Here is a 26,097-nt window from a genome sequence, read left to right on the forward strand (position 1 = left end):
TTCAGGCCCTCTCATCCAATACATTAAGTGCACCTCACCTGCTTCCATCCTTCTTGTAAAGAGTCCCACTCCTCTTGAGAGTCCCACAGCAGCTGCTTCAGCCTAAACTCTACAGTTAACTCCTCCAGAGTGTCAAACTTTGTCACCTCCACCTATATTTGTCAAAAGAAAAAAAATAATTTGGGTTGAGTTGGGTGGCTTGCTTGCTGGTTAACTTTAAATATCATGGCCTATTCTGCTTTGGACCCACAACACAAAATGAAGTTGATATGAATTGGCTAGTCACATGCTTCTTTTTGCAACAACCATTTAGGAATTACTGAAAGAATCTACAAAATTACCTTGAATTTTTTCTGGTAGGCGGTGTAGGCAGAGGCCTGGGCCTGCAGCTCGTCTATGGAAATCTGGATCTCCCCCAGCAGTAGACGCACTTGGGAGGAATTGGCATTGATGTCTAGGATTTGTGGATCCTGCCCATGAAAAACCACGAGTTTAACACACGTAAAAATGGAGCAAACACCTATATATAGACACATCTTAAGTAACACGGCTTGGCATGAAAAACACCCAAATGATGTATTCTAACCATTGTATGACCCTTTTTATTTTGTTTAACCTGCATGACTTAATAGAACAATGAATCCAATTTCTCCATGCACCTGTGACTTGAGTTTGACTTTCATGACCTCACGGTTCAGATCCTTTATGTCCTTGTGCAGGGAGCTGCAAAACCTCTCCATGTTGGAGTCTCTCTCCGCCGCTGCCTCATCTATGATGCTGTGCAACGAGTTAATGGAGGGTTGCAATGTGGCGAAAACAACCAGATCCTCAGGTGGCGTGGGAACTGAGTATATGTTAATCAGATTGTACATCTGACATACTGTCTCCTGCTCCTCTTCAAGCACTGTTATCTGGTGAGAGGGAGAAAAAGAAAGAATGCAGTAGAATAGAGTCAGATAGGAAAATGTAGAGATGACAGGAAGAAAGGGAAAAGAAGAGAGGAGACAAGACTGAAGGCTACATTCTGTAAATAGCTGTGCCTTGTTACAAACACTTATGATTGCAAAAGAAACTGCTATCAAGATGAACTGTATGTCTCACCCTCACCTGTATCTCATCCAGGAATGTGAGGTAGTCGGCTAACTCAGCTGTAGTGGAGGGGCTAAACTCCAGTTTAAACTGGGCTTCACAAACCTCAGCAATGACAGCATCTAGCTTCCTCTTAGCCAGCTGAGTAAGCATCTTGTTGACGACCTGGAGCAGAGATTCAGAGCAATAATTCCTACATGCCTTTAACATTTTTGCTGCAATGTTAACTAAAAGTTCAGCTGTATTAGAGCATATCACTTCCAAATATATCACTCGCTGAAGCCTTGGACCGTGCATATATTTTCATTTCAGTGAGCTTTAATTAACACAGAATGGCCTCAATGCCCTCTTGTTTAATTCACTTGGTTACCGTGGTCAAAAACTCTCGATTATTCTTACACCAAAAACAGTTGTGTAATAGCAGTCATACAGTATGTATTTGCATACAAGTAGTCCTCACCTCCAGACAGCGGTGTGGGGAAGACACAAGCTTCTCTTTGAGCTGTGTTTTGTCCACAAGCAGTAAGCCTAGATGCCTCTTCTGTTGGATGGCTAAGGCTTCCTTATGCTCACTGTGGTATAACTCCAATGCTTTTCCAAAAAAGGACAAACCTGTGAGGCAATGCAGACAACAGCCATCAGTCTAAAAGAACCATGTTATTTTGCATGCTTTACTCCTCAACTAAAATGTGTGTATATTTGCTTATTGAATGTCTTTCAGGTTTTATTTTCTTTATGTGGCCAACTTTTTTTCTGTTTTAAGAGAATAGACAGGCACGTCAATATTTCATGTGACACAACTGCACAAGATACAGAAAAAAGAGGTGTCAACAGGTGTAAACATAGAGATATAAACATGTATACACATTTTTATCCAATAGTGAATGCATACATTTTTTTATTTATATCTTGAACAAATGAGTCACTTTGAAATAAAAACAGTAAATATATCTTTGAAAACTACTTTTTTTAGGTCTCCATCCAAAACCCATCTGCTATTAACTGTCTCTCTTCTTTGAACAGTGTCCCTAAATGTTTCCCAGCTGTTCAAAAGTGCACTGACAAAAACGGTCAGCGTAATTATTTTAGTCAATACAAGTCACGGTAGCCCTGATTAGGATGAATTGTGAATGAAAAAAGAAACAAATACAGAAGAAAAATTAACTCTGCTGTAAACAAAACAGTTTTATCATTCAGGGATATAATTTCATATTGATCAGTAGTTACACATAGCTAAACTTCTGGCAAAAATTTAAAGATTTGAAACATGCACAACTACAACATGCAATTAGTAGTCCCAGATGAAGTAAATCCCTGCTGATTGACAGCACTACTTATGCAAAACAGGTTGGCAATCTACTCTTTCCACAAGACTTAATGCAACAACAAAGAAATAGTGCAACTTTAACTATCCGACAAAAAGACAATATCTCTGCAAGTCTGTATACAAACCTATGACATGGTTTGGAAAATGGACAGTCTTTAAAGATATCCTGTGGATATTTTTACCACTTGTCATGCTTGTCCATGTTTGTTTGTATCATGCATGCGCATAACCACAATCATGCACATGTGATGCCAGTTTTGTGCTATTCTAATGATCGCCAATTGGTGGCAGTAACACACCAATAAATGCAGCAATGTGCCAACAAAGGCAGTGAAGAAGAATACTGCAGGTTAGCAAACAACAGACGTAGAAAATGCAAGATTTAAAATATTAAAAAAATCAGCTTAGTAAATGGATTATGAGGAAGGAAATGCATTCAACTAGGGGTGAGCGATGTGGCCCAAAAATCTCGATACTTCAGGGTATTTCTGCGATACTGACATTCCTGACAATATGTCAAAACACAGAGTTCAAGAGCCAAAGATTTGGCGATTCTATGCTGAGCCAGTGTAGTTTGTCTGCTTGGTTTAGAATAGAACTCACAATAGCTCTCCTTGTGGAAGTGTTGGTTCTCCTCACACACAACGAGTTGCTTCTTGCGTGAGGAAGTGAAATATGTTTGCTGTACTGTTGTTACAGTCTTCTTGCAGTTGTTACATAATACAGTGGTTTGCTGTACACCTGATCCTTTGCAACTAAACCACTTCCACACTGCTGAAGTTGCTCCCCATTTTGGAACAAACTCCTCCACTATGGAGGTAGCAATGTTACAGTCACTTTCAGCAATTCTTGTTGGTGCTGTGCATAATACTTTTATGTCGTGCCAGAATATTTCCATTATCGTGATCTGATTTTTTTTTTTTTACTATATTAAAAATTATACTCATGTTGTCTTGAAAGATATGATATGGCACACCTTTTGGTTGTTTTCAAGAAAACATAGGGTTCCTTGAGGGTAGAGGGGAGCTGAGAGGTGTCATTACTTGAAAACAGAAATATCCTGTTTCGACTGGCGATCCACCAAAGGCACAGACCTGGTGTAAGTGAACATGTTTTGTTGACAAATTATTCAGTGTTTTTAAGTTTCCAAAATATACCAATACAGCTGGTAACAATGGCTTCTCTCTTATCAAAAAGGGACAGAGACATACATGAGTACTGTTCTCAATCAGACTTCTCTTTGCATTGCGAGTGTGTTACAAAATGATTTTTAAATTGATGAATAGTACATCACCATGATCCTGTTGCTGCATTGCATCCACATCCAGACTGCCGTTCTCTTTATAGAACAGACGAAAACGCTCAAACGTGTGTGAGTACACTTTTGCTGCATCAAAGGCAAACTGGAGTGATTCCTAAGGGGAAAAAAAACAAGTCAGGCCCATACATACTGTACAGACAGACAAAGTATAACCTCCCCGCCAGAGACAGAAACCTGTGCAATGTAAAAACTGACCTTGATATTTTGGATGGCACTTTGCAGGTTACCATCATTGTCTATGATGGACTGCAAACAGGTGGCATCCTTGTATTTATTTCTCAATTTCTAAAAGTTAACAAGTACACATAAAAAAATAATGCACAGATCAATTGCAGAGTAAAACCTAACAGTACTTTATTATTTTTTTAATATATAAACAATATTAACATTTAGAACAACTAAGTGGCTGTCACATTGAGGTGGTGATTATTTTTACTACCTTGTATGCTTCAGGCTCTGTCACTGAATTAAAATCAGGATGTCCTGTCAGTGTATTAACTGACATCACTGTTTTCTCAAGCTGCTCAATAATCTCTGCAACAGTCTCCTGTAGGAAGTGACAAGGAGTATACTGTAGATGGATTAAATTAAAAATAAAAAAATTTGAGTGAAACAATCAAGATTTGGAAAACTAACCTGAAAGTTCTCCTCAGAGGGTTTGTAGGTCAAAGCATTTGTTTCCAGAATCAGCTCAGTGATGAACATAGGTTGGACACAGGGAGTTTCTGACTTGACAGACTAATAAAGACACACACACCAACCAAAACTGAACACTGGTCTGTGTCTGCTTGACAAAAAAAAACAAATTGGCAGATACAGTAATTACTGTGGTTTCACTGTTAATAATACTGAAACAGTGCCCTACTTTCTTATCCATCTCTTCCTCAACAGGGTCAGTGGTGGCCTCAGAGTGCTGGTTCCAGTTCTGAATCATGGCGTGGCCGGGCGTTTGACGTACCTGCTCCTGGAGCACGGCCAGTAGTTTGGCCACTGCATTCACCACCAAGATGTGCAAGGTGCTAACGACTAAATAGTCAACAAGACGGATGAAGCTGGGTAGGTAAGAGACAAAGAAGGGTTGGACTTGGCCTTTTTCAAAGCAGACATTTGGACTTGTCATAATAGAAGAGCATGTTAGCAATAACATTAACAATGGCTCTGTTCTAACTATGTCCCAGTGAGCCATAACAGATAAGTACAAATCAGCAATGATGAATTTAATTATTCACATCTGTGTTTTCTGACTTTGACATGCAAAAACATCTTCTGTGACTTAAAAAGTAGGTATGGCTGGTACACAAATTGAAAGGGAAACAAATGCAAGAAAATAACCCACCAGATGAGGCGGCTACAGCGAAAAGTTTTGTTGATCTCCATAATCATTTTCATGTTGCTGCTCCTATCTGTGACAAACAGAGAAGTCTATCAACCCAATAACATTGTGGTCAACATATGTAAATTCCGTTGTCTCCATATAGTCAGTGTGTATGCAGTTGAATTACCAGATGTGGGTTGAAGTTCTGACAAGTAGTTGTGACAGGCACAAACTGTCACCTCCTTTACCAGGTCTTGAAACTTCTTCAAGTCAGTCAGCACCTGACAGTAATGAACAAATGAGGGCAATGAGCATCTGAGGAGGTACACAAAGACATACACAATACATGTATATACTTTTCAAACATTTGGACCAATTTTTGTATAAATGTATAATTGCACCTCTTGCAGTTGTTTGAACTGAATGTCCTGGAACTCCTGCAGTGTGTAAGTGTGTTTTTTCTCCATGTGACACAAGCCTGTGTCACTTATTTGGTAACACATTTCCCTGATGTCTCTCAGCGCAGGACTAAGAGACTTTATGACATATAAAAATGTTAATAACGACCACAAAGATTGTTCCTCCCAGTGAGCATAATGACAGTGTATAGTGTTCCATATTCATTAGCACATTATTAAGACAGACTGAGAGGAATTCCGGACCTCAATTCATACACAGTCACATACCTGACTGACAATAAACAAATGGTCTTGGAGGGACTCTTTGGTCATACGAATCTTCTTGGCGCGAACTTTGGTGCGCCAGATGTAGAAGGGTTTCCACTTTTTGAAGAGGGCAAAGAAGGGGATGAGAATCAGCTTGCAGTGGTAGTTATACTCCTCTTCCCAGCGCTCAAGGGTCACAAAGTCAAGCTCATCCTCACACACTGACAACACACCTTCGTGGCTGATCATCAAATAGTTATCCTTACTATACTCATAACTCTGACATTTGGAGGGAGTGTCCAAGGGTCCAACACTCTTAATGGAAAAGGGCCATCTGGGAAGACTAGGGGTTGGCGCCACAGTCTGGGACAACTGAAAAGTGGAGTAGAGACACAAGTAAAGATTAATTTCCTTCTGCAAGTTGCTCATTGAAAGGCAATATAGAATGAATTTGGGCTTTCACAAAGGATTTGTCAACCCCTTCAAGAGAAGAGCCTGATTTTCCCCAAGACCATTCTGACATAACACTCCATTTTGTTAACAGTTTTTCAGCCTGACAGGTGAATAGGTAGCCTGAAAGTTTGATACATTTGCCAGAATTTTATTAGTAGTTTTGAGTTTTGGCATTGCTTTCACTTTAGAATTAAAAAATTGTCACAAATTTCATCATAAACCTACTTTGGAGGAACCTGTCCATCATGCACTGTGGACATCTTTTAAGCAAAGCCTGTCCTCTTCTCAAACATGTCTGTCACTGACCTTGGTCATGGATTGCAGAGGAGGTAGGCGGACAGGCAATTGTTCATGACGCCTGTGTGGCTGCTCAATTTGTTGAGATGGAGATGACTGAGTGTACCAGCCTGGAAAAAACATCCGCTCTCTGGCTTTTAAGTGTTGGAGACTGGGCTGTTTCCGTATTACCCGTCTCTTCAGCACAGCCTAGATTAGGGGAGAAACTGACATCTACAAAAGACCATACCTACATACTGCAATACTGTATAATGTTATAAGAGGTACTAAAATACTGTAGATGGTCAGTTTTGGTTGCAAAGTCTCACCTGTGTGTCCTGTACATGGACTGGAGGTCTTGGGAAGATAGTGGACCTCTGTAGTTCAGGGAGCAGTCGCTCTGAGACAGTATAGCAGGTAGAATTTAAGTTCACTACTGACATTTAATCAAATGAATCGACAAACCAAGGTTTGCTGGTTATACAGTACGACACGTAAGAAAAAACACAATTTCATGACACCTGAAAAGCCCTCTATTACCTACCTCTGGACTCATTTTCCCTGCTTTGGCCAGAGCGGCTCGTCAGAGTGGCCTTCTGAGATGCAGAGGCCATGTATCCTCACAGGATCTGGGGCAGTGGACGGACGTCAGGACAGAGGAGTCAGTAGCAAAGTTGGTGGAGTAGTAGCTTCAGCCACTTTCACAAAGCAGCAAAGTAAAGACAACGTGCATCATTTACGCAACTAGCTAACTTCGCGAGTAGCTAACTGAAGTCAAACTTCGCGAACCCATAGCAACCTTTTGTGACCCCAGTGCATTAGCTTTGAAATACACTCATAACATTAGCAAATTTACAATACGTACAGTTGGCAATATTACGTTAAAAGTAATTAAAGACAATGATACATTAGCTAGCTGCTAAAGTTAGTTAGCGTTAGCCAGCCATTTCAAACAGTAACGTTTAGTTAGAAAACTTTTCAACTTGCTTAATAACTGTTAAATTGGTCTGAGTAAGCATCGTTTTCAAGAGGCATTCAAACATACCTGCCGTATTAAATATTCAGCTTCAAGAAGTTTTTGATATACCGTAGTTATTTCTTTGTAAAACTACCTATCTATCTATCCATAACGCTCATGCACTTAATGACAGAGCTGAAGTTTACGGTTTCCAAGCAACAAACCTCTCTCCCGGCATGCAATGCAGCCAAACAAAGGCACGTTGCTGGTTTCATGTTTCACCCTGACACTTTTTTTCGCACCTTGGCGGTTTGACAAATACAAAGAAGAACATAGTCAAGAGGCAAAGCACTGCGTTCCGATTCCAACACATATAACAAAGACCAGAGTGTATTTTGAAGGTGTTCGTTAACAAAGTTTATTTTACACGCAACACGAAATACGTCATTCCATCCTTATAAATACAATAGACGAGAAAACGTTTTTTACAACATTAGTGTATAAAATTGGAAAATGTTTACATTGAATCACCAGAGCACTGACAACATCATTGTTGTCTTATGCCTTTGGCAAAATATGTTGACATGTTAACAAAAACAGCAATATGTTTTAAACACACAGGGCTACATTATTTTTCCCTTATCACAGTGACAGTTACACAGTCTCTGGACTGGCCATGGCTGTTTTCCTTCGTTGTGATGCCAGCATACTCAGCTGTTTAGAAAAACATAGAGCACAGATAGACAGACAGATAGATAACATGAGCATTCAGTCAGGTACCAGTCACCATATCTTTGCACAGGGCACATACTGTAATCAGCCATACCTGTTGTGTAGCAGTAGTTGCCCTTTGCTCAGCTTGTGTCAGTCGTCTCTGGAGACGACTCGACTTCTCTTGATACTCTGCTAGCTGCCTCTCATACTGCACAAACACACTCATGCCAATTAGTTCCATGGTGTCAAACACCATCAAAAAAGTCTGCAATATGTGCAATTATGACTCCCATTACCATAGGCAAATCTTTTTTCTAGCTGTTGTTAGAAGAGGGCTCTGCATTTATACATAAGCAGAACTTTGAGTCAGTCCTCACATTATTAGTATCACCCCTTTGCTATTGAACAAACCCAAGTTGTTTCAGCGCATCATGCATTTCTCAGAAGCAAAAACTGTGCCAGCTCCCATTATTCTCGCCACTATTATTTCACCCTTTATGCAACTAAACTTCTCTCAGCTGTCTTTGTCATGCTGCTTGATGCTGCTTGGCACTTCTGGCGCTGATGTTGCAGGTCTCTAGTAAAATGCCTCCTGCTTCTTGTCTGAGCACACTGTAACAAAGGAGGCCTGACATTTGCAGAGGCTAACAGCCGCTGATCAGGCCTGAACAGCAAAGGGCAGCTCTGCCGCTCAGGTAGAAGACAGTGCCCTATAGTGCAGGACAAACATCTCACATTGTTAGAGCCACTTAAGTACATATCCTTATTTAGTAAAATATGTTATGACATGTCATTTACATTCTAATTTATTCAAATGTTTAGAATATTTCCATTATTCTGCTTTAAAGGGTTGAAATACAGTTATTTTGTTGTCGTTATGACAGGTGATAATGTATGATGCAGTTTTAGCACTCATGAGCAAATAAGATTTGGACAGCATGGTGCTAATAAGATGCAGGAAAGTCAGTGGAGGTCTGGATTGCCAAGTTTTTCACTGTGTGATGAGAATGTGTGATGAGGACCTGTTAATCAATGTTTCCTCGCCCTTTCACATTTATCTCCCTTGTAGTGGAAATCAAGCTGCAGGGTTGTGCGTGTGTGTATGTGTGTACTGCACAAACCTCTGCGATGGTATTGTGGTCAGTTTCCAGCTGCATCTCTAGCTCGTGTGAACGCTGCTTCTGCCGATTCAGCTCTGTCCTGAAATAGATGTTTTAAAAAGAAGAGAGAGAAAAAAGAGCAAAGCCATTTCTAACGGAGACAAAAGCACTTGTAAAGCTTTATTTTCAAGTGTTTCAACATGTTGAGTATTTCCAACACATCTAAGTGTAGCACAGCCATCGCTGAGGGCAAAGCGAATTAAGGTGGTAAGCCATTTTTGTTTCAAATGTTATTGAAACCTTTGGTGCTGCACCATAGCTGTTGCCTAGTCTTTAATCCAGGATTTGTGATAAAACTGATATAAGAAAAAAAAAAAAATTCTTAGGCAGTATGTGATATATCACAAGAAGGATCGTCATTTCATAAAAACAGTTTGTACTGAACTCTCCTGAATACTGTTTGTATTGAGAACAGTATTAAACTGTATTAAATATGAATGTATGTATGTCATCTTATTTTAAAATGATCATATCGGGGATCAGATCAGTCTTGTTTTAGCAGTCTGTCTGTTACAGAAAAGTTTGCTCAGCCTGCTTGCTTTTTTTTCCCACATTTAGTCACATGACAGGAAAATACCCAGTAAAGTCACACTGACAGATGTTGTAAGAGTAGGCACTTTAAAAAAATAAAAAATAAAAAATCACCAGGATTTAAACCGCTAACCTTTCGATCCTAGAGCACATTTCTCAGTGCATATTTTGCATTCTTCTTTCCTTTATTTAGTCATTTGAAATCTACCTCCACAAGTTCTTACTTGAGGCCTGTGATTTTAGTCTCGAAGGACTGAATCAGGGTCTTGGCCTCTTCCTTCCAGACCTGGGTACTTTTCTGCTGTGCTGTGAGGAGCCGCGTCAGATCGGCACTGGAGCTTCGGCTGCATTCCTCCAGCTCCCGCAGCCGTGCGTCCAGCCCCTGCTCCTTCAGGCTGTACTCCTGCTCCATCTGTGACACCTGACGGAGAGGGAAGGAGAGGGAGGGGTTGCATGAGGTCACCCTGCTGGTCTAACATTCATTTCAAGAGACAAAGATTTACATGCCCTGCCTTGTTGGGACTAATTCAAATGAATTATTGATGATATTGTTTATGTTGTCATTCGATAATATTAGCACTTTGTTGACCGTAAGCATGACTTGTGTTGCAAAGTATGTATTATATTGTCAGTCATTGATTTTAACTTCTGCCAACCATTACATCACCCTCCATGCAAGTTCCTACATATTTGTTTCAGTAAAAGCTTTCCAACTGTTAATCCAAATGGTTCTTTGGCAAACACTTCAGATCAGCAGGGTAAGCAAATCCATTTGTTCTTTCATCTTTTTCCCCCACTCTACTTATAGAGGCACGCCACTGATTTTGCACATGAAGATTAGTTTACTCGTTGTGAGTACTATTACTGAGCCAGAAAAAAAAATGTTGTCGTCTTTGGCTTTAGAGGGAGCTTTCTGGAGTCTGAGAAAACAACGATGAGTTGTCATCAGGGTTATCTCAGCTTGAGCTTGGAGACAGCAAATTTATAGCAGAAACACTGAGTTACAAACTGAAGGTGGGGAGTTTTGAAAGAAGGCAGGGATGGTCAAACAAAACTTATAACATTTATTGAGTTGCATTTAGGATATTGTGGGATCTTGAGGCTGAATCCCACTCATATAGTCACAATTCATCAGGTCAAAATTACAATTTATCCTTTGGTTTATGAACAAATACCTGCATACCTAACAATGTTTCCATCAGCCTCAGCTGTACTTTGTGTATAGCGCTAATTCGCAAATGTTAGCATGCAAACACACTGAACTAACTGTTTTGGTTTGTGCTGGCTTTATTCTGGTCTATTGCACATGTCTGAAGACTCTCAGTCTTGTTTTAATCTGTTTCTCACAAGTTCTCCAACTTTATGAAAGAGCTTTTCTTAATCCCTGGAATATCCCTTTAGCAGGCTGTCCGTCCTGCACTCGTTAACCTATTGCCCTGCTGAATCACTTCCACCCCTTTCTTCTTGTTTAAACTTGTCTTTTCTGGCAGTTCAGTTGAAGAGAGCGCCTAGGCCTTCATTTCCTTCCTTTTCTGACAATCATTACGCTACCTGTTGTTTGGCCTTCTTTTGAACCAGCAGGGTGGCCTTGCGCAGCTCATCCATCTCCCTGCGGAGCTCCAGGTTCTCCCGTTGAAGCTGCAGCCGCTCGTCACTCACACTGACGCAGTCGTCACGAGCTGCAGCCAGAGAGCCCTGCAACCGCCCCACTTCCTCCTGGCACCGCGACAGCTCCTCGCTGTAGCTGCAAATGGAAAGGAAGGGGCAAGGGAGACGAAGAAGAGGACAAATGGTTATTTTTATAGAACCATCATTATCGTCAGCAGATGGAGCTACATGAGACACTCCCCCTGCCCCCTGTGAGCGCTCCAGGCTGGGAGAAGAAATTGAGTAAAGCTGGAAAGCTCAACTTCCTGGCCAGCATATCAAAGAGTAAACCTATAATGCTAAGTTACACTTACTCCATCTCCATCTTTTTCAGCTTGTTCTGGGTGCTTTGCAGAGTGAGGCTCATGTCGTCCTTCATCCTCTCTGCATCGAGACACCTCTGGTGAAGGGCATCAATCTTCCTGAACTCTGGCTCTGCCCTGCCCTCCTTATACACCTAAACAAAAACCCCCACAGGCAGCCTTAAAACAATCATTTCCAGAGCTCAACTACAAAACCATGGACCAAATGCTATCGGAACTCTGTGGCTAGCTTTAGCTGCATCTTTCTTGTGCTTTCACTGATACCTTCTCCAGCTCCTCCTCTACAGCCTTTCTCTCCCGCAGGGACCTTTCAATCTGAGACTCTTTATCTGCACACTCCTGAAGAGAGGTGAAAAGAGAGAACAGGGAGAGTCATTATAAAAATAAATGAGTAGACAGGTAGAGACTGAATAAAAGGATTTAGTGTAATGTTGAAAGGAATTTGTCCTTGATGGGCCAGGTTCTTACCAGCTGCAGTGCAGACAGCTCCTCAGCCATACGGTGGATTTGAACGTTGTACTGCTTGCGCACATTATCCACCTGTTAGAGATAAAGTCACATAGCTCCAAATTGGACAATGATTACTGAGATCTGGGTAGTGCAGTTGCTTTGCATTTTGCTTCCTTTACATAGACAGTAAGTGTAATTGTGTGTGAGATAACAAAATTTAGAAAAGTAAAATTAATTCTGCAGCCTTCAGACAAATTACTTAACTTGAGCCACTAAGTACCGATTCACTCATTTTCAACATTTCATTTCTCTTGAGGCGAGCTGGTGGCCTTGGATTTTAAGATGCTGACCATGTAATCTTAGTGTCACCAGTCCAGCCCAGGGATCTTTGTTGCACATACTCCCCTCTCCCTCTCTCTCCCCTCATTTCCTGTTACCTCTGTCCCGTCCACTATTAAAATAAAGGCAAAATGCCCCCCAAAACGGTGAGTGATAATGAAAGTCATTATTTGTAGGCTGTTACATGTAATCCTAGTTCCCTGTCAGGAAATGAACGTCTTTGGACACTGAAATACATCAAGTGTGGCTTGTTTGTCCAGTCTGAATTAAGTCATTATTCTTCTCCCTCCCTTTCAGATACCTGTTTTAAAGAATGGGCCTTGTTTTGTTTTTTGTATTGGAAGAGTAAAAACAATGCTCCACAGTGCTTCTGGTGGTCAAAACACAACAGGCTGCCTTTAAGATCGAAGTCTGAACAGCCCATAACTCGAGACACACCTTTATTTTGAGAAACTCCACCCTTCACGCACAACTGTATGAGTGGTGCTTAAGTCCTCAGGTAAGTCTGAGGTCTGACCGCCAATGGAAGCAGTTTTGGGATTAATTCTTCATTACACATGCTTATCTCAACTCTAAATGGCTTTAAATAAAGATGAGAGAGAGAGAGAGAAGATTAAAGTGAGAAAACTGCCGCACTTTTGCTTCGTGTTTAACCTCAACCTCCGACAGCTGTGAGAAAATTACCTACAAGGTAAAAAGGCAGAGGCGAGCGACGGCCCATAATTTACAGAAAGTCAAACACATCAACAGTTACTTTCTAAAACACCGTTTGTTGAGGGCCAGCCGAAGACTAAGATGACAGCCAGCACTGCAGTCATAGTAGGCTTCATTAACAGGATTAAACAGCTGAAGGGTTGATGAAGACGACCCATTAATTGAGTATTAATCACCATGTGCTCGACTGAGGTTAGGGAGGGGGAAAGGGCAGTGCTTTGCTTTCAGCGCAGTACATCAGTAAAGTTAGAGTTTGTGCTGCTATATAAGGCTAATTATAAATCAGAAAATCTGTTTACAGATCTTAATTTATTGGAGAATTTAGGCATACAGAGCTGGTGACGATCATCCACTGCTTTTAATGTGACACATCTGGTATCTTAAAAGCAGATTTTAGTCACACACGGAGCAAATTACATGGAGGGCATTTAGTAGAATAAGCAGTGATTCTGAGATATTTTGTAGATTTTTCAGAGCTGTTTCAACTTCCTCAGGAACAGCCCAGTTGTTCTTGCTCAGTGAGTCATTCACCTCTTTTCTGGTGCGGACGGCAGCATCCTGGATTAACTGTTTGATGGCCTCCTTTGTCTTCTCCAGCTCCTCTGCCTTCTGTTTCTCTCTTAACAGGGCCTGAAGGGAGAGGGTAAAGACAAACATTTTAGTGGACAAAGGGATGAAGGGATGTGGACACTTGCCAGGAGGATAGTGCAGCTCATCAGATTGAGGCCTCGGCCAGTGAAAAAGAAATAGATGGGGGAAGGGACAGAGTCACCTGGTCCTTCTGCAGTGCAGCCTCCTCGGCCACCTGAACACTCTCTCGGACTTTGGCCAGGGCCTCATACTTTTCCTCTTCTATGGTGGTGCAACGTGCCTGGAGTTCCCCCACCTTTCTCTCCCACACACTTTGCTCTCTGCGAAATGCCTCTGCCTCCAGAGAAGCAGCTTTTAGTCTAGCGATGGAGAAAACAGAGTGAGGACTAGCAGGGGGAAAGATGGGGAACTGCTGCTTGGCTCTGTGTAAATCTGCTGAAAAATTCTGTGACTGATACACCTCACTGCTTCCACAAGCTGTTCCAGCTCCTGTTCATTCTGAAGCTGGTTAATGTTGTTGGGCTGGCGCTATATATGTGAAGTCATTTTGACAAGCGGAATATAGTATGATCATGTGTAGTGATCCATTTTAAAAACATGCTGAAAGGTGCACAAAGCTGCCTAAATTTCACAAGACTGAAATGCTTGAAGGGGTAAGAAAAGGGTGAAGGTGTGTTCACCTGGCCTCCAGCTGGCTCAAAGCCGCCTGAAGCTGTTGGAGCCGTCTGTCTGCTGCATCCTCTCGGCCCTGAGCCTCTGCCACATCTTCCTCCTAAACACACACACAGTTGCGTTTCCATTACTTTTGGGGACTTTGCCATAGTCTATCCAACTCCTCTTAGCTGGATAGCCACGTTTCTTCTGCAATATTTCGTTTTTTCTATTCATTTTTATCTTCTCTTACTCGTCTCTGCATCTGGTCCTGGACGTTCTGCAGCAATTTGGTCATCTCATCCACTTTGGCTGTGGCTGTCCTCAGCTCAGCTTTGGCCTGCCTACACCAGGAGGACAGAAAGTAAACAATAGTTCAACCATATAACAACATAGAAACCAGGCTGCCATCTTTTCTTTATTGCAATTACAGAAAATGGATCCACATTTTGGAAATAAGTTCATTAGCTTTAAGTCTGTACAATAAATATGAATATCAACAGCTGCTGGTTAGTTTATAGTAGCATAAAGACTTTAGACAGGGAGCTAGCTAGCCTGGCTCTGTCCAAAGGTAACAAAATCCAGCGTCCAGCACCTCTAAAGCTCACTTAAACACTACAGTTAACATGAGAGCTTTAGGTGTTCACAGGGGGGTTTTCTTACCGGTGCACTGAGTCAGGCTCGCTGTTTGCCCCTATTTTTTCAGTCTTTGTGCTAAGTTAAGCTAACAGGTTGCTGGCTATAGCTTCATATTTACAATACAAGCATGGGAGTGATGATCTCATGTATGCAAGAAACCTAATTGAGGTTATTTCTCAAAATGCTGAACTATCCCTTTAAGTTAGAAATGAAGAGTAGATTCTGAAGCTAAACCACAATTCATATACAACACAAAGGCCTTTACTGGCCTTTTTAGAACACTGTGAGACTCTTTCACACCAAACTAATTACGCATCTGGCGTCTATCCGTTTTAGTACAGTAATTCCTATTACTTCTGCTGGGGCAACCTGCGGCATTGTACATGGGTCAAAAGTGACCTCACAGTGTATTGGTAGTATTTAGTTACCTGAGCTGACTGTGTAGCTCCTCCATCTCCGTGCTCTGCTCTGTCACCGTCTTCAGGAACTGCTGGTTAGTCTGTGTGTGGCAAGAGAGACAAGACTGCCATTTGTGCGGCATGACTCCAGACACACACCTCAAACTTTATCCCCAAAGCACCAGAAAACCTATCCCTCAAAACTTTCTGCGTCCTCTCAGAACAAACTTGGGAGTCTTGGTCACTCACTCATGGCTACAAAGTCAATCGTTGTGACATCCAGTCACTGAAAAAGGCTGTTTGTATGAGACGTCAGAGAGGGGAAAGCCCAAGGCTTACCCTCTCATTAAAAATGCATTAAAGGGATATAGTATTACTCTCTCCTCACACACTGCATTGTGTCCCAACTAACCACCAGGCACGCATGTGTATGTGGGTGTGTGTGTGTGTGTGTGAATAAATATATGCACACAATACTCTGCACACCTTAAACTCCAAGTGAGGTAGGGCCTGAGTCAGATTACTGTCTAAAGAGAGCCTAAACAGTTTGATGCCAAGTGTATTTATGTGTGACTGTAGGTGTGTGTGTGAGAGAGAGAGAGAGAGAGAGAGAGAGAGAGAGAGAGAGAGAGAGAGAGAGAGAGAGAGAGAGAGAGAGAGAGAGAGAGAGAGAGAGGGACTAGTGTGTAAAAGCAGGTGCTGAAAAAAGAAAAGGCTGAGGTAGTTCCAGGATTACCAAGTGAGCTGACACTCCATTATACAACCAAGACAGTTCTGGCTGACTACCACAGTGATTTAGAGACCAATTCACTTAGTTACAAGATTAATTATTAGAGCAGGGTTAATTTCAGAGAAGTGTTCAGCATTTCGATTCCATGGCTAATTAGGAGGCAATAATCTAACAGGCTTTTAATTAACCATCACTTACCGATTCCAGTTTCTGATTGGCCACTTGAAGTTTGTGTGTGTGCTGCTGGAACTGAACAAGCTGATCCTGTGATGGAAAAAAGAGGCATTCAATAAAAGTTAACTGCTTGTAATTACCTCACACTTATATCAAGCATTAACTGGGGCCAAACTGCTCTAATTAAACTCATTTCTATCATACTGCCGCTATCTAGTGGTGAGAGGCTGACGTGCTAACAATGGGGCAATAACATTCTGGCTCTTTATGTTAATGCAGGAATACTGAACCTTGAGCTGCTGTCTCTGAGCGTCGTGCATCTGTCCATCAGAGATGGACTTCTGGTAGACCTGCTGTAGACGGTCCAACTCCTGAGCTGTCGTCTGCCACAGCTCCATGGCCTGCAACCGCTCCTAAACGAATACTCATTACAATCTACTCACATACTGATAAACACTCAGCGGCATCGATCCAAATTTTGTTGACTTACTTAGAGTTACGTGAGAAGAACAATATGAACCATCTCTGTGCATTCAGTGGAGATTGATCCAGGACGTAGCCTAGTGTAGAACAGGCACTAGCGGCGTAGAAAACAGCTGGGTTCCAAATTGTTTTTTTTCGTATCTTGTTAGCAAGTGAGTCACCACTGGATTCAAAAGTCATCGGGGTTTTGTTCAGTTATCAAAGTGTGCAAAGCTGGCAATTTATAACAGCAGTGCTGTGTAGAGCCACTGGGACCAGCTGTTGTTGCTGCTGTCAGTTACAAGCTCTAACGCGTGAGTTGGCTTCTCAATAAACCATTATGTCTTGTTTTCTGTTTTGCTACATATGTAAAATACACAAGATACAAAATGGAAATATGACAGTTTAAAAGCAGTTGGAAAGTACCTTTGACAGAACTAGGCTGAGCGTTTCCCTCTGCTTCTGATGTTTATACCAAATCAATTTAAAGTCGGACAGTGTGACATTTGAAAGAAGAAATAACACATTCATTCCTCTTTCAAATCAGAAGTTGAATTTATAATCAATAACACGCACCCTTGCTCATTTCAATGCACTCTGGGGGTTTGCAGTTACAGTCGTACTTGGTCGGGTATGACCAGTCGGTTATGGCAGCTAATGATGGCTAACTTTGGCAAACTTTAGGTAAGCCTGGTCTACGGTTCCATTTGGAAAAGAGATCTGAATCTCAAATCATTCCGCCTGATGAAATAAAGATTCAATAAAAATAAAGAAATCAATACGACTGCATCACTTTGCTGCCTCTTCTCTACTTGTGCCACAGCAACATTAGTTTAATATTGAAGCTAAATACTAAACAGTACCTTCCTTACACAGATACATCGTCACAAATCTATCCACTGAATGCACACAGATCAAAACTTTTTAACATTGTTTTTCCCATCTAACTCCCAGGAAGACAGTGTTAGTAGCATTCCTTCAGATAATACCATGACACAGTACGACACATTAAAGTATAATGGACAATATGAAGATAATTTTAAAGGTGGACTTAATATATATACATATGCAGACCTGCTCAGACAGCTGGACCTGTTCTTGGAGGTTTCTGGCGACTGCTTCCTGCTCCAGTGCGCTGCCCTCCACTCCTGAAGCCACAGGCAGGGCATGAAGCTGCTTCTCAACGGACTCCCTCAGCTCTGCATGCAGCCTGGCAAAGGTGGGGATTGAGATTGAAGGGTTTTTTTTTTTAATAAAAATAATAAAACTGCAGACTGCTTTTGATTTGAAATAAAATGTCTCAACCTTAATTGCAGTCTATGAAGCACACTTTATTTGACCGTAATGTAAATAATGAACACACCTTGATAATCAACAAAGAACAACCAAACTAACATTACTGCTCTACTACTCACTGCTGCCTTATTTCTGGTGGAGCATACAAATACAATCAAACTCACTCAATGTATAATAATTCAAGTTAGAAAACCAATGAACATGTGATACTGTTAAAGAACATCCCCAATGACAGAAATGCTGGACTGATGTTAATTGCTTTTGTCTCCTCTTGTGTGTCTACTCTCTCTATGTTGACACCAGTGGGATCCTACCTTTCGTTCTCCTTGACAACCCTCTCCAACTTCACTTTGATATCTGTCATCAGCGCCTGTTGATTTCAACAAGTAGATCAACACTGTGGGTTATTAATTAGGTAAGACATCCTAAAAGAACTAAAACATGATAAAAGATCAGTGCTTTTAAGGAGAAGCCAAAAACAATATGTTACTTTGCAAAAAAAACTCAAACCAAGATACAATCAAGATATGTTCATCACTCACTTCCATCTTTTAAAATTTTGGGCTCTAGACTACTCAATTCAGCACATTTCAGCATCTTAAATTTATACATCCCTTATTTTATATCCGCAGTATATTTATAATATATCCATATTTACATTGAGATAGTATATATGTTACTGAGTATTTAATTTCCCTGTTCGAACTGAATGTGTGTTTTTCACCTGGTATCTCTGCAGCTGTTCAGTCATTTCATCCATGTGCCGATCATACTCCGCAATCAGAGGAGCCATTATACTGTGACAGGGATGAATAATGTTACTTTAAATAAAGAAATATTTGCTCTCCAGAGTACTCGTATCAAGAGAAGATTGTTTTTCCCCATGACTCAGACTTGCAACAAAAACAAGCTGGCTGTCATGTAGGAAAGACTGCTATTGCTCCTGACCTTCAATCAGAGATCCAGGGTGCAGGGGACTCGGCCGGTCTTGCCTCTTCAACCTGATGAATAGAAGAGATGCAGTGGGTGAGGGTTGGTATTATGGGGTGTGCAGCTGTAGTTAATTTTACCCAATACTGACATGATTACAGAAATCAGAAACTTATATGCATACACTGATGTTAATTACTGAACAGATTAGCTAAATGTTCTACAGCTTATTGAGGTGTTTATACGTTTATGTACCTGAGATGATGTGGATGGAGCTTGGTGTCCATACTGATACTGGCTGAGAGCTGAATTTAACCTATTGACTGAAAACAGACACACAGTCAAGCACACACATGTTGATCCACCATTCAGAGTCTCCAGGTTTCTCCACCAACATGGACTATTTTGAAAATGCTAATTTTCACACATGGGGTTGTAGTTTTAAACAGAACCAATTAGTTATAGTTAAAGCAGAAGAAGAGCAGTGCAAACATCTTTGAAGTGCATGTTGGCTCTGCAGTGGACTATCTGGCAATTCAAGGACAGATCCAGCAACGGTTGGCTGTGTTTTCTGGCAGGTGTGCTACCAGGGCAGCCATAAGTCAAGTTTATAACAGTTTTGCTGAGAGTAGTCAAAATTCAGGCTACATGTTACAGTTCAGTTAGTCAAGGGGAAGTCAGGGAGACAAATAAAAGAAGGGGGGAAAAAAGATGACATATGAAATTAATAAAGTCTTGTCTTATCTTATGAATTAGACACATAATCATTAGGAGCCTTTTTTTCAGTAATGATTGGGCGAATTTTGAGCTGGTCAATATAGAGGGACCTGACAACCTGCTAGTGTGTCCTCCCTGGTTTGTCCTTAATTTACCTTGATCACGTAAAAACTCAACTTCTGCTTCCATGATGAAGGTGAAGCCTGGAAAAGGGAAAAAAAACATTTGCAATTGGCAAGTTAAAAACGATCACCACTAACGTTAGCATTAATTACCTAGCAACATCACTGTTAAAGCACAAACGACGAGCGAGCGTTGACGACGTTACAAAGCTGTTTATAGTCAAGTAGCTTGCGTTACCTGTGGTTGCCTAGTGAAGCTAGCATTAGCCCGACCAGCTAATCAATCTCAGCTGAGCTTAGCTACCACTGCTAACTAAACCTTTTGATCTGTTAAACAAACGGCTAACTTGCAACACAAACCATTTTCACCAGAGCAAGGTGACGCTTACGAGTTACGACAAATGCATTATTTGACACGTGGTGTTTAAAAATACAAAACTACAAAAGTGAGATGTTTACTTTAATCTTCAGTTCCGCCGTCGCTTTTGAAGCAAACAAATAACCAATGGCAATGAAGACATGCACCACAGAAAGTGTTCCGTGTCTACAACAGGGAAGTAAAAAGGTTCCGCTCTGTGTCGGGAAGCTTGAATTGGATTTAATTTGAAGGATGCCAATTCAAGAAATCCAATCTTAAGTTTCAAGGTCCACCAAAAAGTAACAAAGTATTGCTTTAAAATTTGCTGGATAGCTGGATACCTGGATATGATTTGCTACCAAAACCTAACCTTATCACTAACAGTCACGAGGATGTATCATATAGTAGACGTGTCACATGTCAATGAGTCCGCAGACAGACTTACTGTACCAAAACAAGAGTTTGGTTATGCCAACGTGTCAAAATCTGTGTCACAAACAACGTTTTCTGGGTTGTTTTCCAGGATTTAAATCGAGTCTAACCTAAAAACCGCTACCTGGACACTAAGTAAGTTCACTTTGATAATTTCCCCTTTCTTATTTTCACTGCAACCCTGACACGGAGGAGCTGTGAACTGTGTATGGACGCTAAGTCCGCATCAGACGGAGTCCGCCGGCTCTCTGACACGAAGGGAAGTCCTGAAAAGAGATCATTCACAGCGAGCGAGTCGTGGGCGTGTTGAGGACATAGCACGGAGGGTAGCTGCTTCGTACGCTTTCCGACCTGTCTGTATACTGCTTTCCACTCGGATGGGATGAGTCCTCCTCCCTCCAGCCTCACCTTCACCACACAAGAGCATTTCCATGATAGCTCCAAGCTTTCTATGACAGGAAGTCAATTTGATGATCTTTTGAAGTTCCTAAGGAACAGAACTGCATTTGACATGAACGTCATTTGACAGCAAAGTGCTTAAAGGGCTGAACAGGGGCTGTATGAAGGCATGAAGGCTCAGCTCTAGTAACCAGTGACTCTTAAAGCTTTGACAACATGGGTGCAGCTCAAGGGATACAGTTCATGACACTAGTCCTTAGTCTGCTATGCTGTGAGTTTCTGTAAATCTGCAGTTTATTGCTGCACTGTGTTAACATGGCACATTATCATGCTGATTTAGCTCTTCTTTCAGTCCTCACAGCCAATGGAGTTTTTGATCCAGCACACCTGGGATAGCAATCCTGTGAATCACGACCCCATCAGTATCCTCTTCTCTCCTGACCAGGAGGGGATGAAGATAGAGGTGTGTGGTCCCTTCTTCAGTGACCCAGCAGCTCCTGCAGGGCAGCCCGGCCAGCCCTTCCCTGGACTCTGGGATTATGAAGGTGGGTAAGGGGGCACGGGCTGAGGCGACGCTGTATGTGTGGTGCTGCACTGAACAGCTTCCCTAGACGTGCACTTATATCTGTAGCAAGAGTTTCAGGGAGATATTAATTTATTAACTTACTGATTGATTTATTGATAAAGTGGTTACAAAGGTGGGATCTTAAAATAGAGCAAATCAGTGTTTTAATGGAATGTGATATGAAGTCACATTGGCAAATGGAATAACTAAAAGGCAAATTTTAAAACCCTTTTAATACACTTATTAATAATCTAAAGACTGATTGCTTCAGACAGTGTAAATTGTAAATTGAGCTTTATTTCACCAAAAGTCACATGACTTAAATGTAAATTTAATTAATCACAATTTACATGATTTTTTTTTTTTTAAATGACATTGCTAATTAAAGGAATAAACATTTTGGGAACTATGCATATTCACCTTCTTGCCAAGTTGGATGAGAATTTCTTTACGGCTCTCAAAAGTCTGTTCAGTATGAAGCTACAGCCAACCGACTTGGGAAAAGTCCGCCTTCCGGCGCCTCCAACGCTGGCTCATTTACGCATTATACTGTGTGTCGTTTGTTTAATCCCTGCTGCAACTGATGTTTATAAAGGACAAGTTGTAGTTTCCCCTGTTTCCAGGCATTATGATGAGATAAGGTAACTATAGCTATTTATGGCCTGTTGTAATAGACTGCTTTATATGGACCAGGTGCTGCTGTTATGGTTTGTTTTAATAGTTCTTCTTATACTAATTCATGATTTATGCTGTATGATGCAATTTTAGGCCACTCTAAAGCTGAGCTAAAATTATGAATATAGTCCAATGAGGCTGGAGAGACGAGGGACTAGCTCTGTTTATGAGGCCATAATAGCAACTGCATTATCATTATTATAGTGTCACAGCAATTAAACCTAGTGATGAGGTTGAGTAATAACAATCCTATCTAATTGACCTTAAGTTCGATTTCTGGTTAATGAGTCCCACATATTTGGCCTCATTAATGTTACTTATTAGATTGGAAACCAACCCCATTATAATCTAAGTAGATAATGAGCAAGCTGCTATCTTAGCAGGCATGCCGCTTTTCATCTCCTATTTGAAAGTTTATGCATCTGTCATTTTTATGTAATATTGTAAAACTGTTTCTTAAAATAAATGACTCAAACATGTGTTTTTTTCCTCTGGAATAGGTGCTGGTGAGGTTAATAATACCTTCTAAGAAGTTTATTACTGTAGGATTAAAGATTTTATCTTGATTCAATTATCTTTCTTTTCCACCTCCTCACAGTTGTGGAGTCCTTCTTCCTTGATAGTACTACTGAAAATTACCTAGAAGTGGAGCTTTGTCCGTAAGTGCACACCTAAGCTGCTATAGCATCCATGTCTGTGACCATATGTTCAGAAACAGTGTTAATATAATTATATGAACTGTGTTTTCATTTCAGACATGGACAGCATCTGATACTGTTGCTGTCAGGAGTTCGCCAAACATTCCTGGTAGGTAGACATGAAGGGAGTTATTGAAAGGAGCAGCTGCACTTTGACTTAGCTGTGGAAGTATATCTAATTTTTTTTGACTTCAAATTATTTTTCCAGCAACAACTCCGCCTGGTGTTTAATGCCACGATCACAGGGGACAGGTGGAGGGGTGAGGCTCTCCTCCCCTGGTCGTACTTCCCTCCCAATGTCAACAAGATGAACTCCTACGCCATCCATGGCTCAGGAGAGAAGCGCACATATGAGGCTCTCTACCCCATCCCCAAGGAGGACATTGTGGAAGGCCAAACACCCAACTTGTGAGTACGCTGACTCCTATGAGTGCAGTTGTTTGAGGTCATGTAGATCATACGTACGTTATTTATAGTAAAACACTGTTTTGAGGAGGCACTCCAGAATTTTATAGCTGCACTTAAATGAAGCTTGGGGACCAAAAAGAGTGGTTCAAATCAAAGAAGCAGAGGTCGAGACATCCTGACTTTTAGTCCCTAGCATTGGTCAAACTCCAAAAACACTGGATCCCAGATTCCCCTTACGGGTAAATGTCCACACCCCAGTTTTAATACAGGCTTTCTGTTGCAAATTTAAAGCCCCTGATAAGATAACCCTAATGACATCGCAAGGATTATTTTGATGACATCATCAGGTTATTTTCATTACTTTAGCGACTTTCCTCCAGAGTCTCAGAGGACGTTTTCCAGCTGTTTTGCACAGGTTAAGTTGTCCTTTGCATGATGAGTCAACTGTTCCCGAATGTGAAATCATTGGACTGCCCCTTTAATTTCAAAGATCTTGCAGCCGGACTTATAAGCTTTTTGTTCATCCTGTATGTGTCTATGTCTCTTAGCCATCGCCTGGAGTATTTCCAAAGTTTCCGCCTGCAAAGCATCATGGGAGAAGGCTGGGTCCAGCCAGTGTCTGATATGTGGAAAGGAAAGCCCTGAACTTCTTCTCAAAAACACTTCCATTTCTCTCTCTCTCTCTCTGTCTTGTGTACACACACTCTCCCACACAAACACACACTCACACACCACGGCGACTGGGCAATAGTACAAACACTCATTGACAGGGAACAAAGGGCAATCAATCTTTATTAATTAACGATGTCAAACGATATGACAAGGAATACGTTATGAGCTTGTCAGAGCGTATTAGCCTTCGTACACATCTGGACCAGCACACAGTCACACACATCACAGGGTGTTGGACGTCACCTTAAATTGCCTTGGCAGAGTGTGACCTACTGTGGATGGTGGCAACGAATGCTCACTTTGACATTCAGCTCCTGTGTAGATTGAGTTTCACTTCAGTGAGGTGAACCACAGCAGGTTCTTGTGATTCTTTGCCCTGACTGTTAAGACACACACACACACACACACACACACACACACAAACACACCACTGAAGTGAAAGAGATACATGCAAGAGCTTCTGAACTACTGCTGTACTGTACTGCAATCATTCCACTACCTATATGGACGTCCTTTCCAATTAAAATTGTTTACATGTTGATTACTTACTGCTGTTGAAGTGTATTGTCATTATTTTTTATCTGTGATTGTTAAATGTCACTTAATTTGTATTCTGATGTGTGATCATGTTTCACTGTTATGTCTGTTTATTGAAGTATTGGTTCATCATTTTGAGAAATATGCTTTTTAGCTTTCTTGCTGACAGCTAGATGACAAGGTTAGAAGAAGCTCTCAAAACTGTTACTGAAGTAAAAATACCAGTACATCGATGTAAAAATCTGCATTATATGTAAAAGTCCTTCAGTCAAATCCCTACTGAAGTAAAAGTATGGAAGAATTGTCAACAACATGTACTTAAAGTATCAAACATGATTCTCATTCAGCAGAAAATAGACCCATGACTGATATATTATGACAGTATATATGACATTATGACTAATATCACTGTTACTGCTGATGCACCTGTGTGTACACATTGGTGCATCAGTGCTGTCTCATTTGTCCTCAGTGTGTCAGGCTCCAAAGCCTTTGTAGAGAGGATTTTCTCTCTGATGACCATTAAACGGCCAGACTGAAGAAGCGGAGGCAGCGCAGAGCTGATCAAAAAAATGAACTTCAAATATCTGTGAACTGTGACTTGTCATGCAAGGACTTCACTCTGGCATTGCAAAAGGACAAAGGGCTGCTTGAATCTGAAATAAAATATCAGATCAAAATATCCATGGAAAAAGGAGGTTTATTCACATAAGCTTACATAATGACACCCAAGAGATCAGTTATCACTATGATAAATGACTCAAAACAATACATTGTATATTCACACAACATATACTTATATAACATATTCTTTCTATTTATATATATATACTATTTGTATATATACTTTGGCACTGTGAGACTTTTCACCACTGGACAGTTGATATCACTCTCCTGTACACTAATTGTGCAACTAGAGCCAATTAGTGTAGCTTAGTTTACCATGAAGACAGAGGGAAACAGCTAGCCTGGCTCTGTTGACTCTTCACAAAGCGAAGTCATGTTTTATTTGTCTACAAGTCTGGGCATTTTAGTCTTAGTCAAAGAAAACCATAACTATTTCAGTATAATTGGACTGTTTTGAAGCGAATAAGCGTTTTTCCCTGATAATGTGGAATATATTTCCTCTCATTATGTCTTATTTTATGATAAGGATTCTTAGTAATAATGAACTTTATTTGTAAGAGACTTTCATACAAGACATGCGGCTCAAAACGCTTCACAACAAAGAAATCACATGCAAACGTGCTTCATGAAAAAAAAGAATGAACAGAAAGACAGGGATAGAAAACAAATGTAAAATAAGATGGAGAATTAATGGTAGACAGAGTAAGATAAAAATGAAGATGAAAATAGATTAA

The 26,097-nt window shown here is 40.9% G+C and overlaps 3 protein-coding genes across 4 annotated transcripts in view; 1 reads left to right on the forward strand and 2 right to left on the reverse strand.

The window, feature by feature from the left end:
* The window catches only part of dnah6 (dynein, axonemal, heavy chain 6), a 53,491-nt gene extending 46,431 nt beyond the window's left edge, over positions 1 to 7,060 (reverse strand). Inside the window, 17 exon segments of the mRNA XM_041964216.1 lie at positions 39 to 152; positions 342 to 470; positions 660 to 911; positions 1,102 to 1,254; positions 1,550 to 1,701; positions 3,711 to 3,831; positions 3,933 to 4,022; positions 4,177 to 4,284; positions 4,374 to 4,475; positions 4,603 to 4,789; positions 5,074 to 5,140; positions 5,240 to 5,333; positions 5,454 to 5,588; positions 5,739 to 6,089; positions 6,396 to 6,656; positions 6,776 to 6,846; positions 6,991 to 7,060. Coding sequence (XP_041820150.1) covers positions 39 to 152; positions 342 to 470; positions 660 to 911; positions 1,102 to 1,254; positions 1,550 to 1,701; positions 3,711 to 3,831; positions 3,933 to 4,022; positions 4,177 to 4,284; positions 4,374 to 4,475; positions 4,603 to 4,789; positions 5,074 to 5,140; positions 5,240 to 5,333; positions 5,454 to 5,588; positions 5,739 to 6,089; positions 6,396 to 6,656; positions 6,776 to 6,846; positions 6,991 to 7,060 — 2,457 coding nt within the window.
* Positions 7,061 to 7,815: 755 nt separating this feature from the next.
* Positions 7,816 to 20,495, reverse strand: sclt1 (sodium channel and clathrin linker 1). 2 transcript variants are annotated; one of them, XM_041933100.1, is made up of 22 exons: positions 20,452 to 20,495; positions 20,026 to 20,073; positions 19,409 to 19,476; positions 19,172 to 19,224; positions 18,948 to 19,020; positions 18,538 to 18,593; positions 18,002 to 18,137; positions 16,756 to 16,878; positions 16,490 to 16,555; positions 15,592 to 15,662; positions 14,778 to 14,868; positions 14,554 to 14,645; positions 14,055 to 14,232; positions 13,814 to 13,912; positions 12,248 to 12,319; positions 12,044 to 12,118; positions 11,771 to 11,913; positions 11,361 to 11,553; positions 10,034 to 10,230; positions 9,240 to 9,318; positions 8,231 to 8,326; positions 7,816 to 8,118 (listed from the first exon to the last, which is right to left on the reverse strand). In XM_041933100.1, the coding sequence occupies exons 5-22, from the start codon at positions 19,014 to 19,016 to the stop codon at positions 8,059 to 8,061; spliced, it is 1,896 nt and encodes a 631-aa protein (XP_041789034.1). In that variant the 5' UTR covers positions 19,017 to 19,020; positions 19,172 to 19,224; positions 19,409 to 19,476; positions 20,026 to 20,073; positions 20,452 to 20,495; the 3' UTR covers positions 7,816 to 8,058. The 2 variants fall into 2 exon arrangements, with proteins under 2 accessions (XP_041789034.1, XP_041789035.1); XM_041933101.1 differs by having other exon boundaries at positions 19,409 to 19,469; positions 20,452 to 20,475.
* Positions 20,496 to 20,695: 200 nt separating this feature from the next.
* Positions 20,696 to 25,302, forward strand: c3h4orf33 (chromosome 3 C4orf33 homolog). The gene is made up of 6 exons (XM_041934058.1): positions 20,696 to 20,917; positions 21,534 to 21,726; positions 23,020 to 23,080; positions 23,177 to 23,228; positions 23,328 to 23,527; positions 24,076 to 25,302. The coding sequence occupies exons 2-6, from the start codon at positions 21,546 to 21,548 to the stop codon at positions 24,170 to 24,172; spliced, it is 591 nt and encodes a 196-aa protein (XP_041789992.1). The 5' UTR covers positions 20,696 to 20,917; positions 21,534 to 21,545; the 3' UTR covers positions 24,173 to 25,302.
* The last annotated feature ends 795 nt before the right edge of the window (positions 25,303 to 26,097 follow it).

The sequence above is a fragment of the Chelmon rostratus genome, chromosome 3 (genome assembly GCF_017976325.1).
Source record: "Chelmon rostratus isolate fCheRos1 chromosome 3, fCheRos1.pri, whole genome shotgun sequence".
Taxonomy (NCBI): Eukaryota; Metazoa; Chordata; class Actinopteri; order Chaetodontiformes; family Chaetodontidae; genus Chelmon; species Chelmon rostratus.

Coding starts and splice junctions, on each gene's coding strand:
- c3h4orf33 (XM_041934058.1), top strand. CDS start 21,546: ATGGAGTTTTTGATCCAGCACACCTGGGATAGCAATCCTGTGAATCAC. Junction 21,727..23,019: donor TGGACTCTGGGATTATGAAG/GTGGGTAAGGGG, acceptor ACCTCCTCACAG/TTGTGGAGTCCTTCTTCCTT. Junction 23,229..23,327: donor GAGTTCGCCAAACATTCCTG/GTAGGTAGACAT, acceptor TTATTTTTCCAG/CAACAACTCCGCCTGGTGTT.
- sclt1 (XM_041933100.1), bottom strand. CDS start 19,016: ATGGCTCCTCTGATTGCGGAGTATGATCGGCACATGGATGAAATGACT. Junction 18,594..18,947: donor AACAGCTGCAGAGATACCAG/GTGAAAAACACA, acceptor TGAAATCAACAG/GCGCTGATGACAGATATCAA. Junction 15,663..16,489: donor CCAATCAGAAACTGGAATCG/GTAAGTGATGGT, acceptor TGCCACACACAG/ACTAACCAGCAGTTCCTGAA.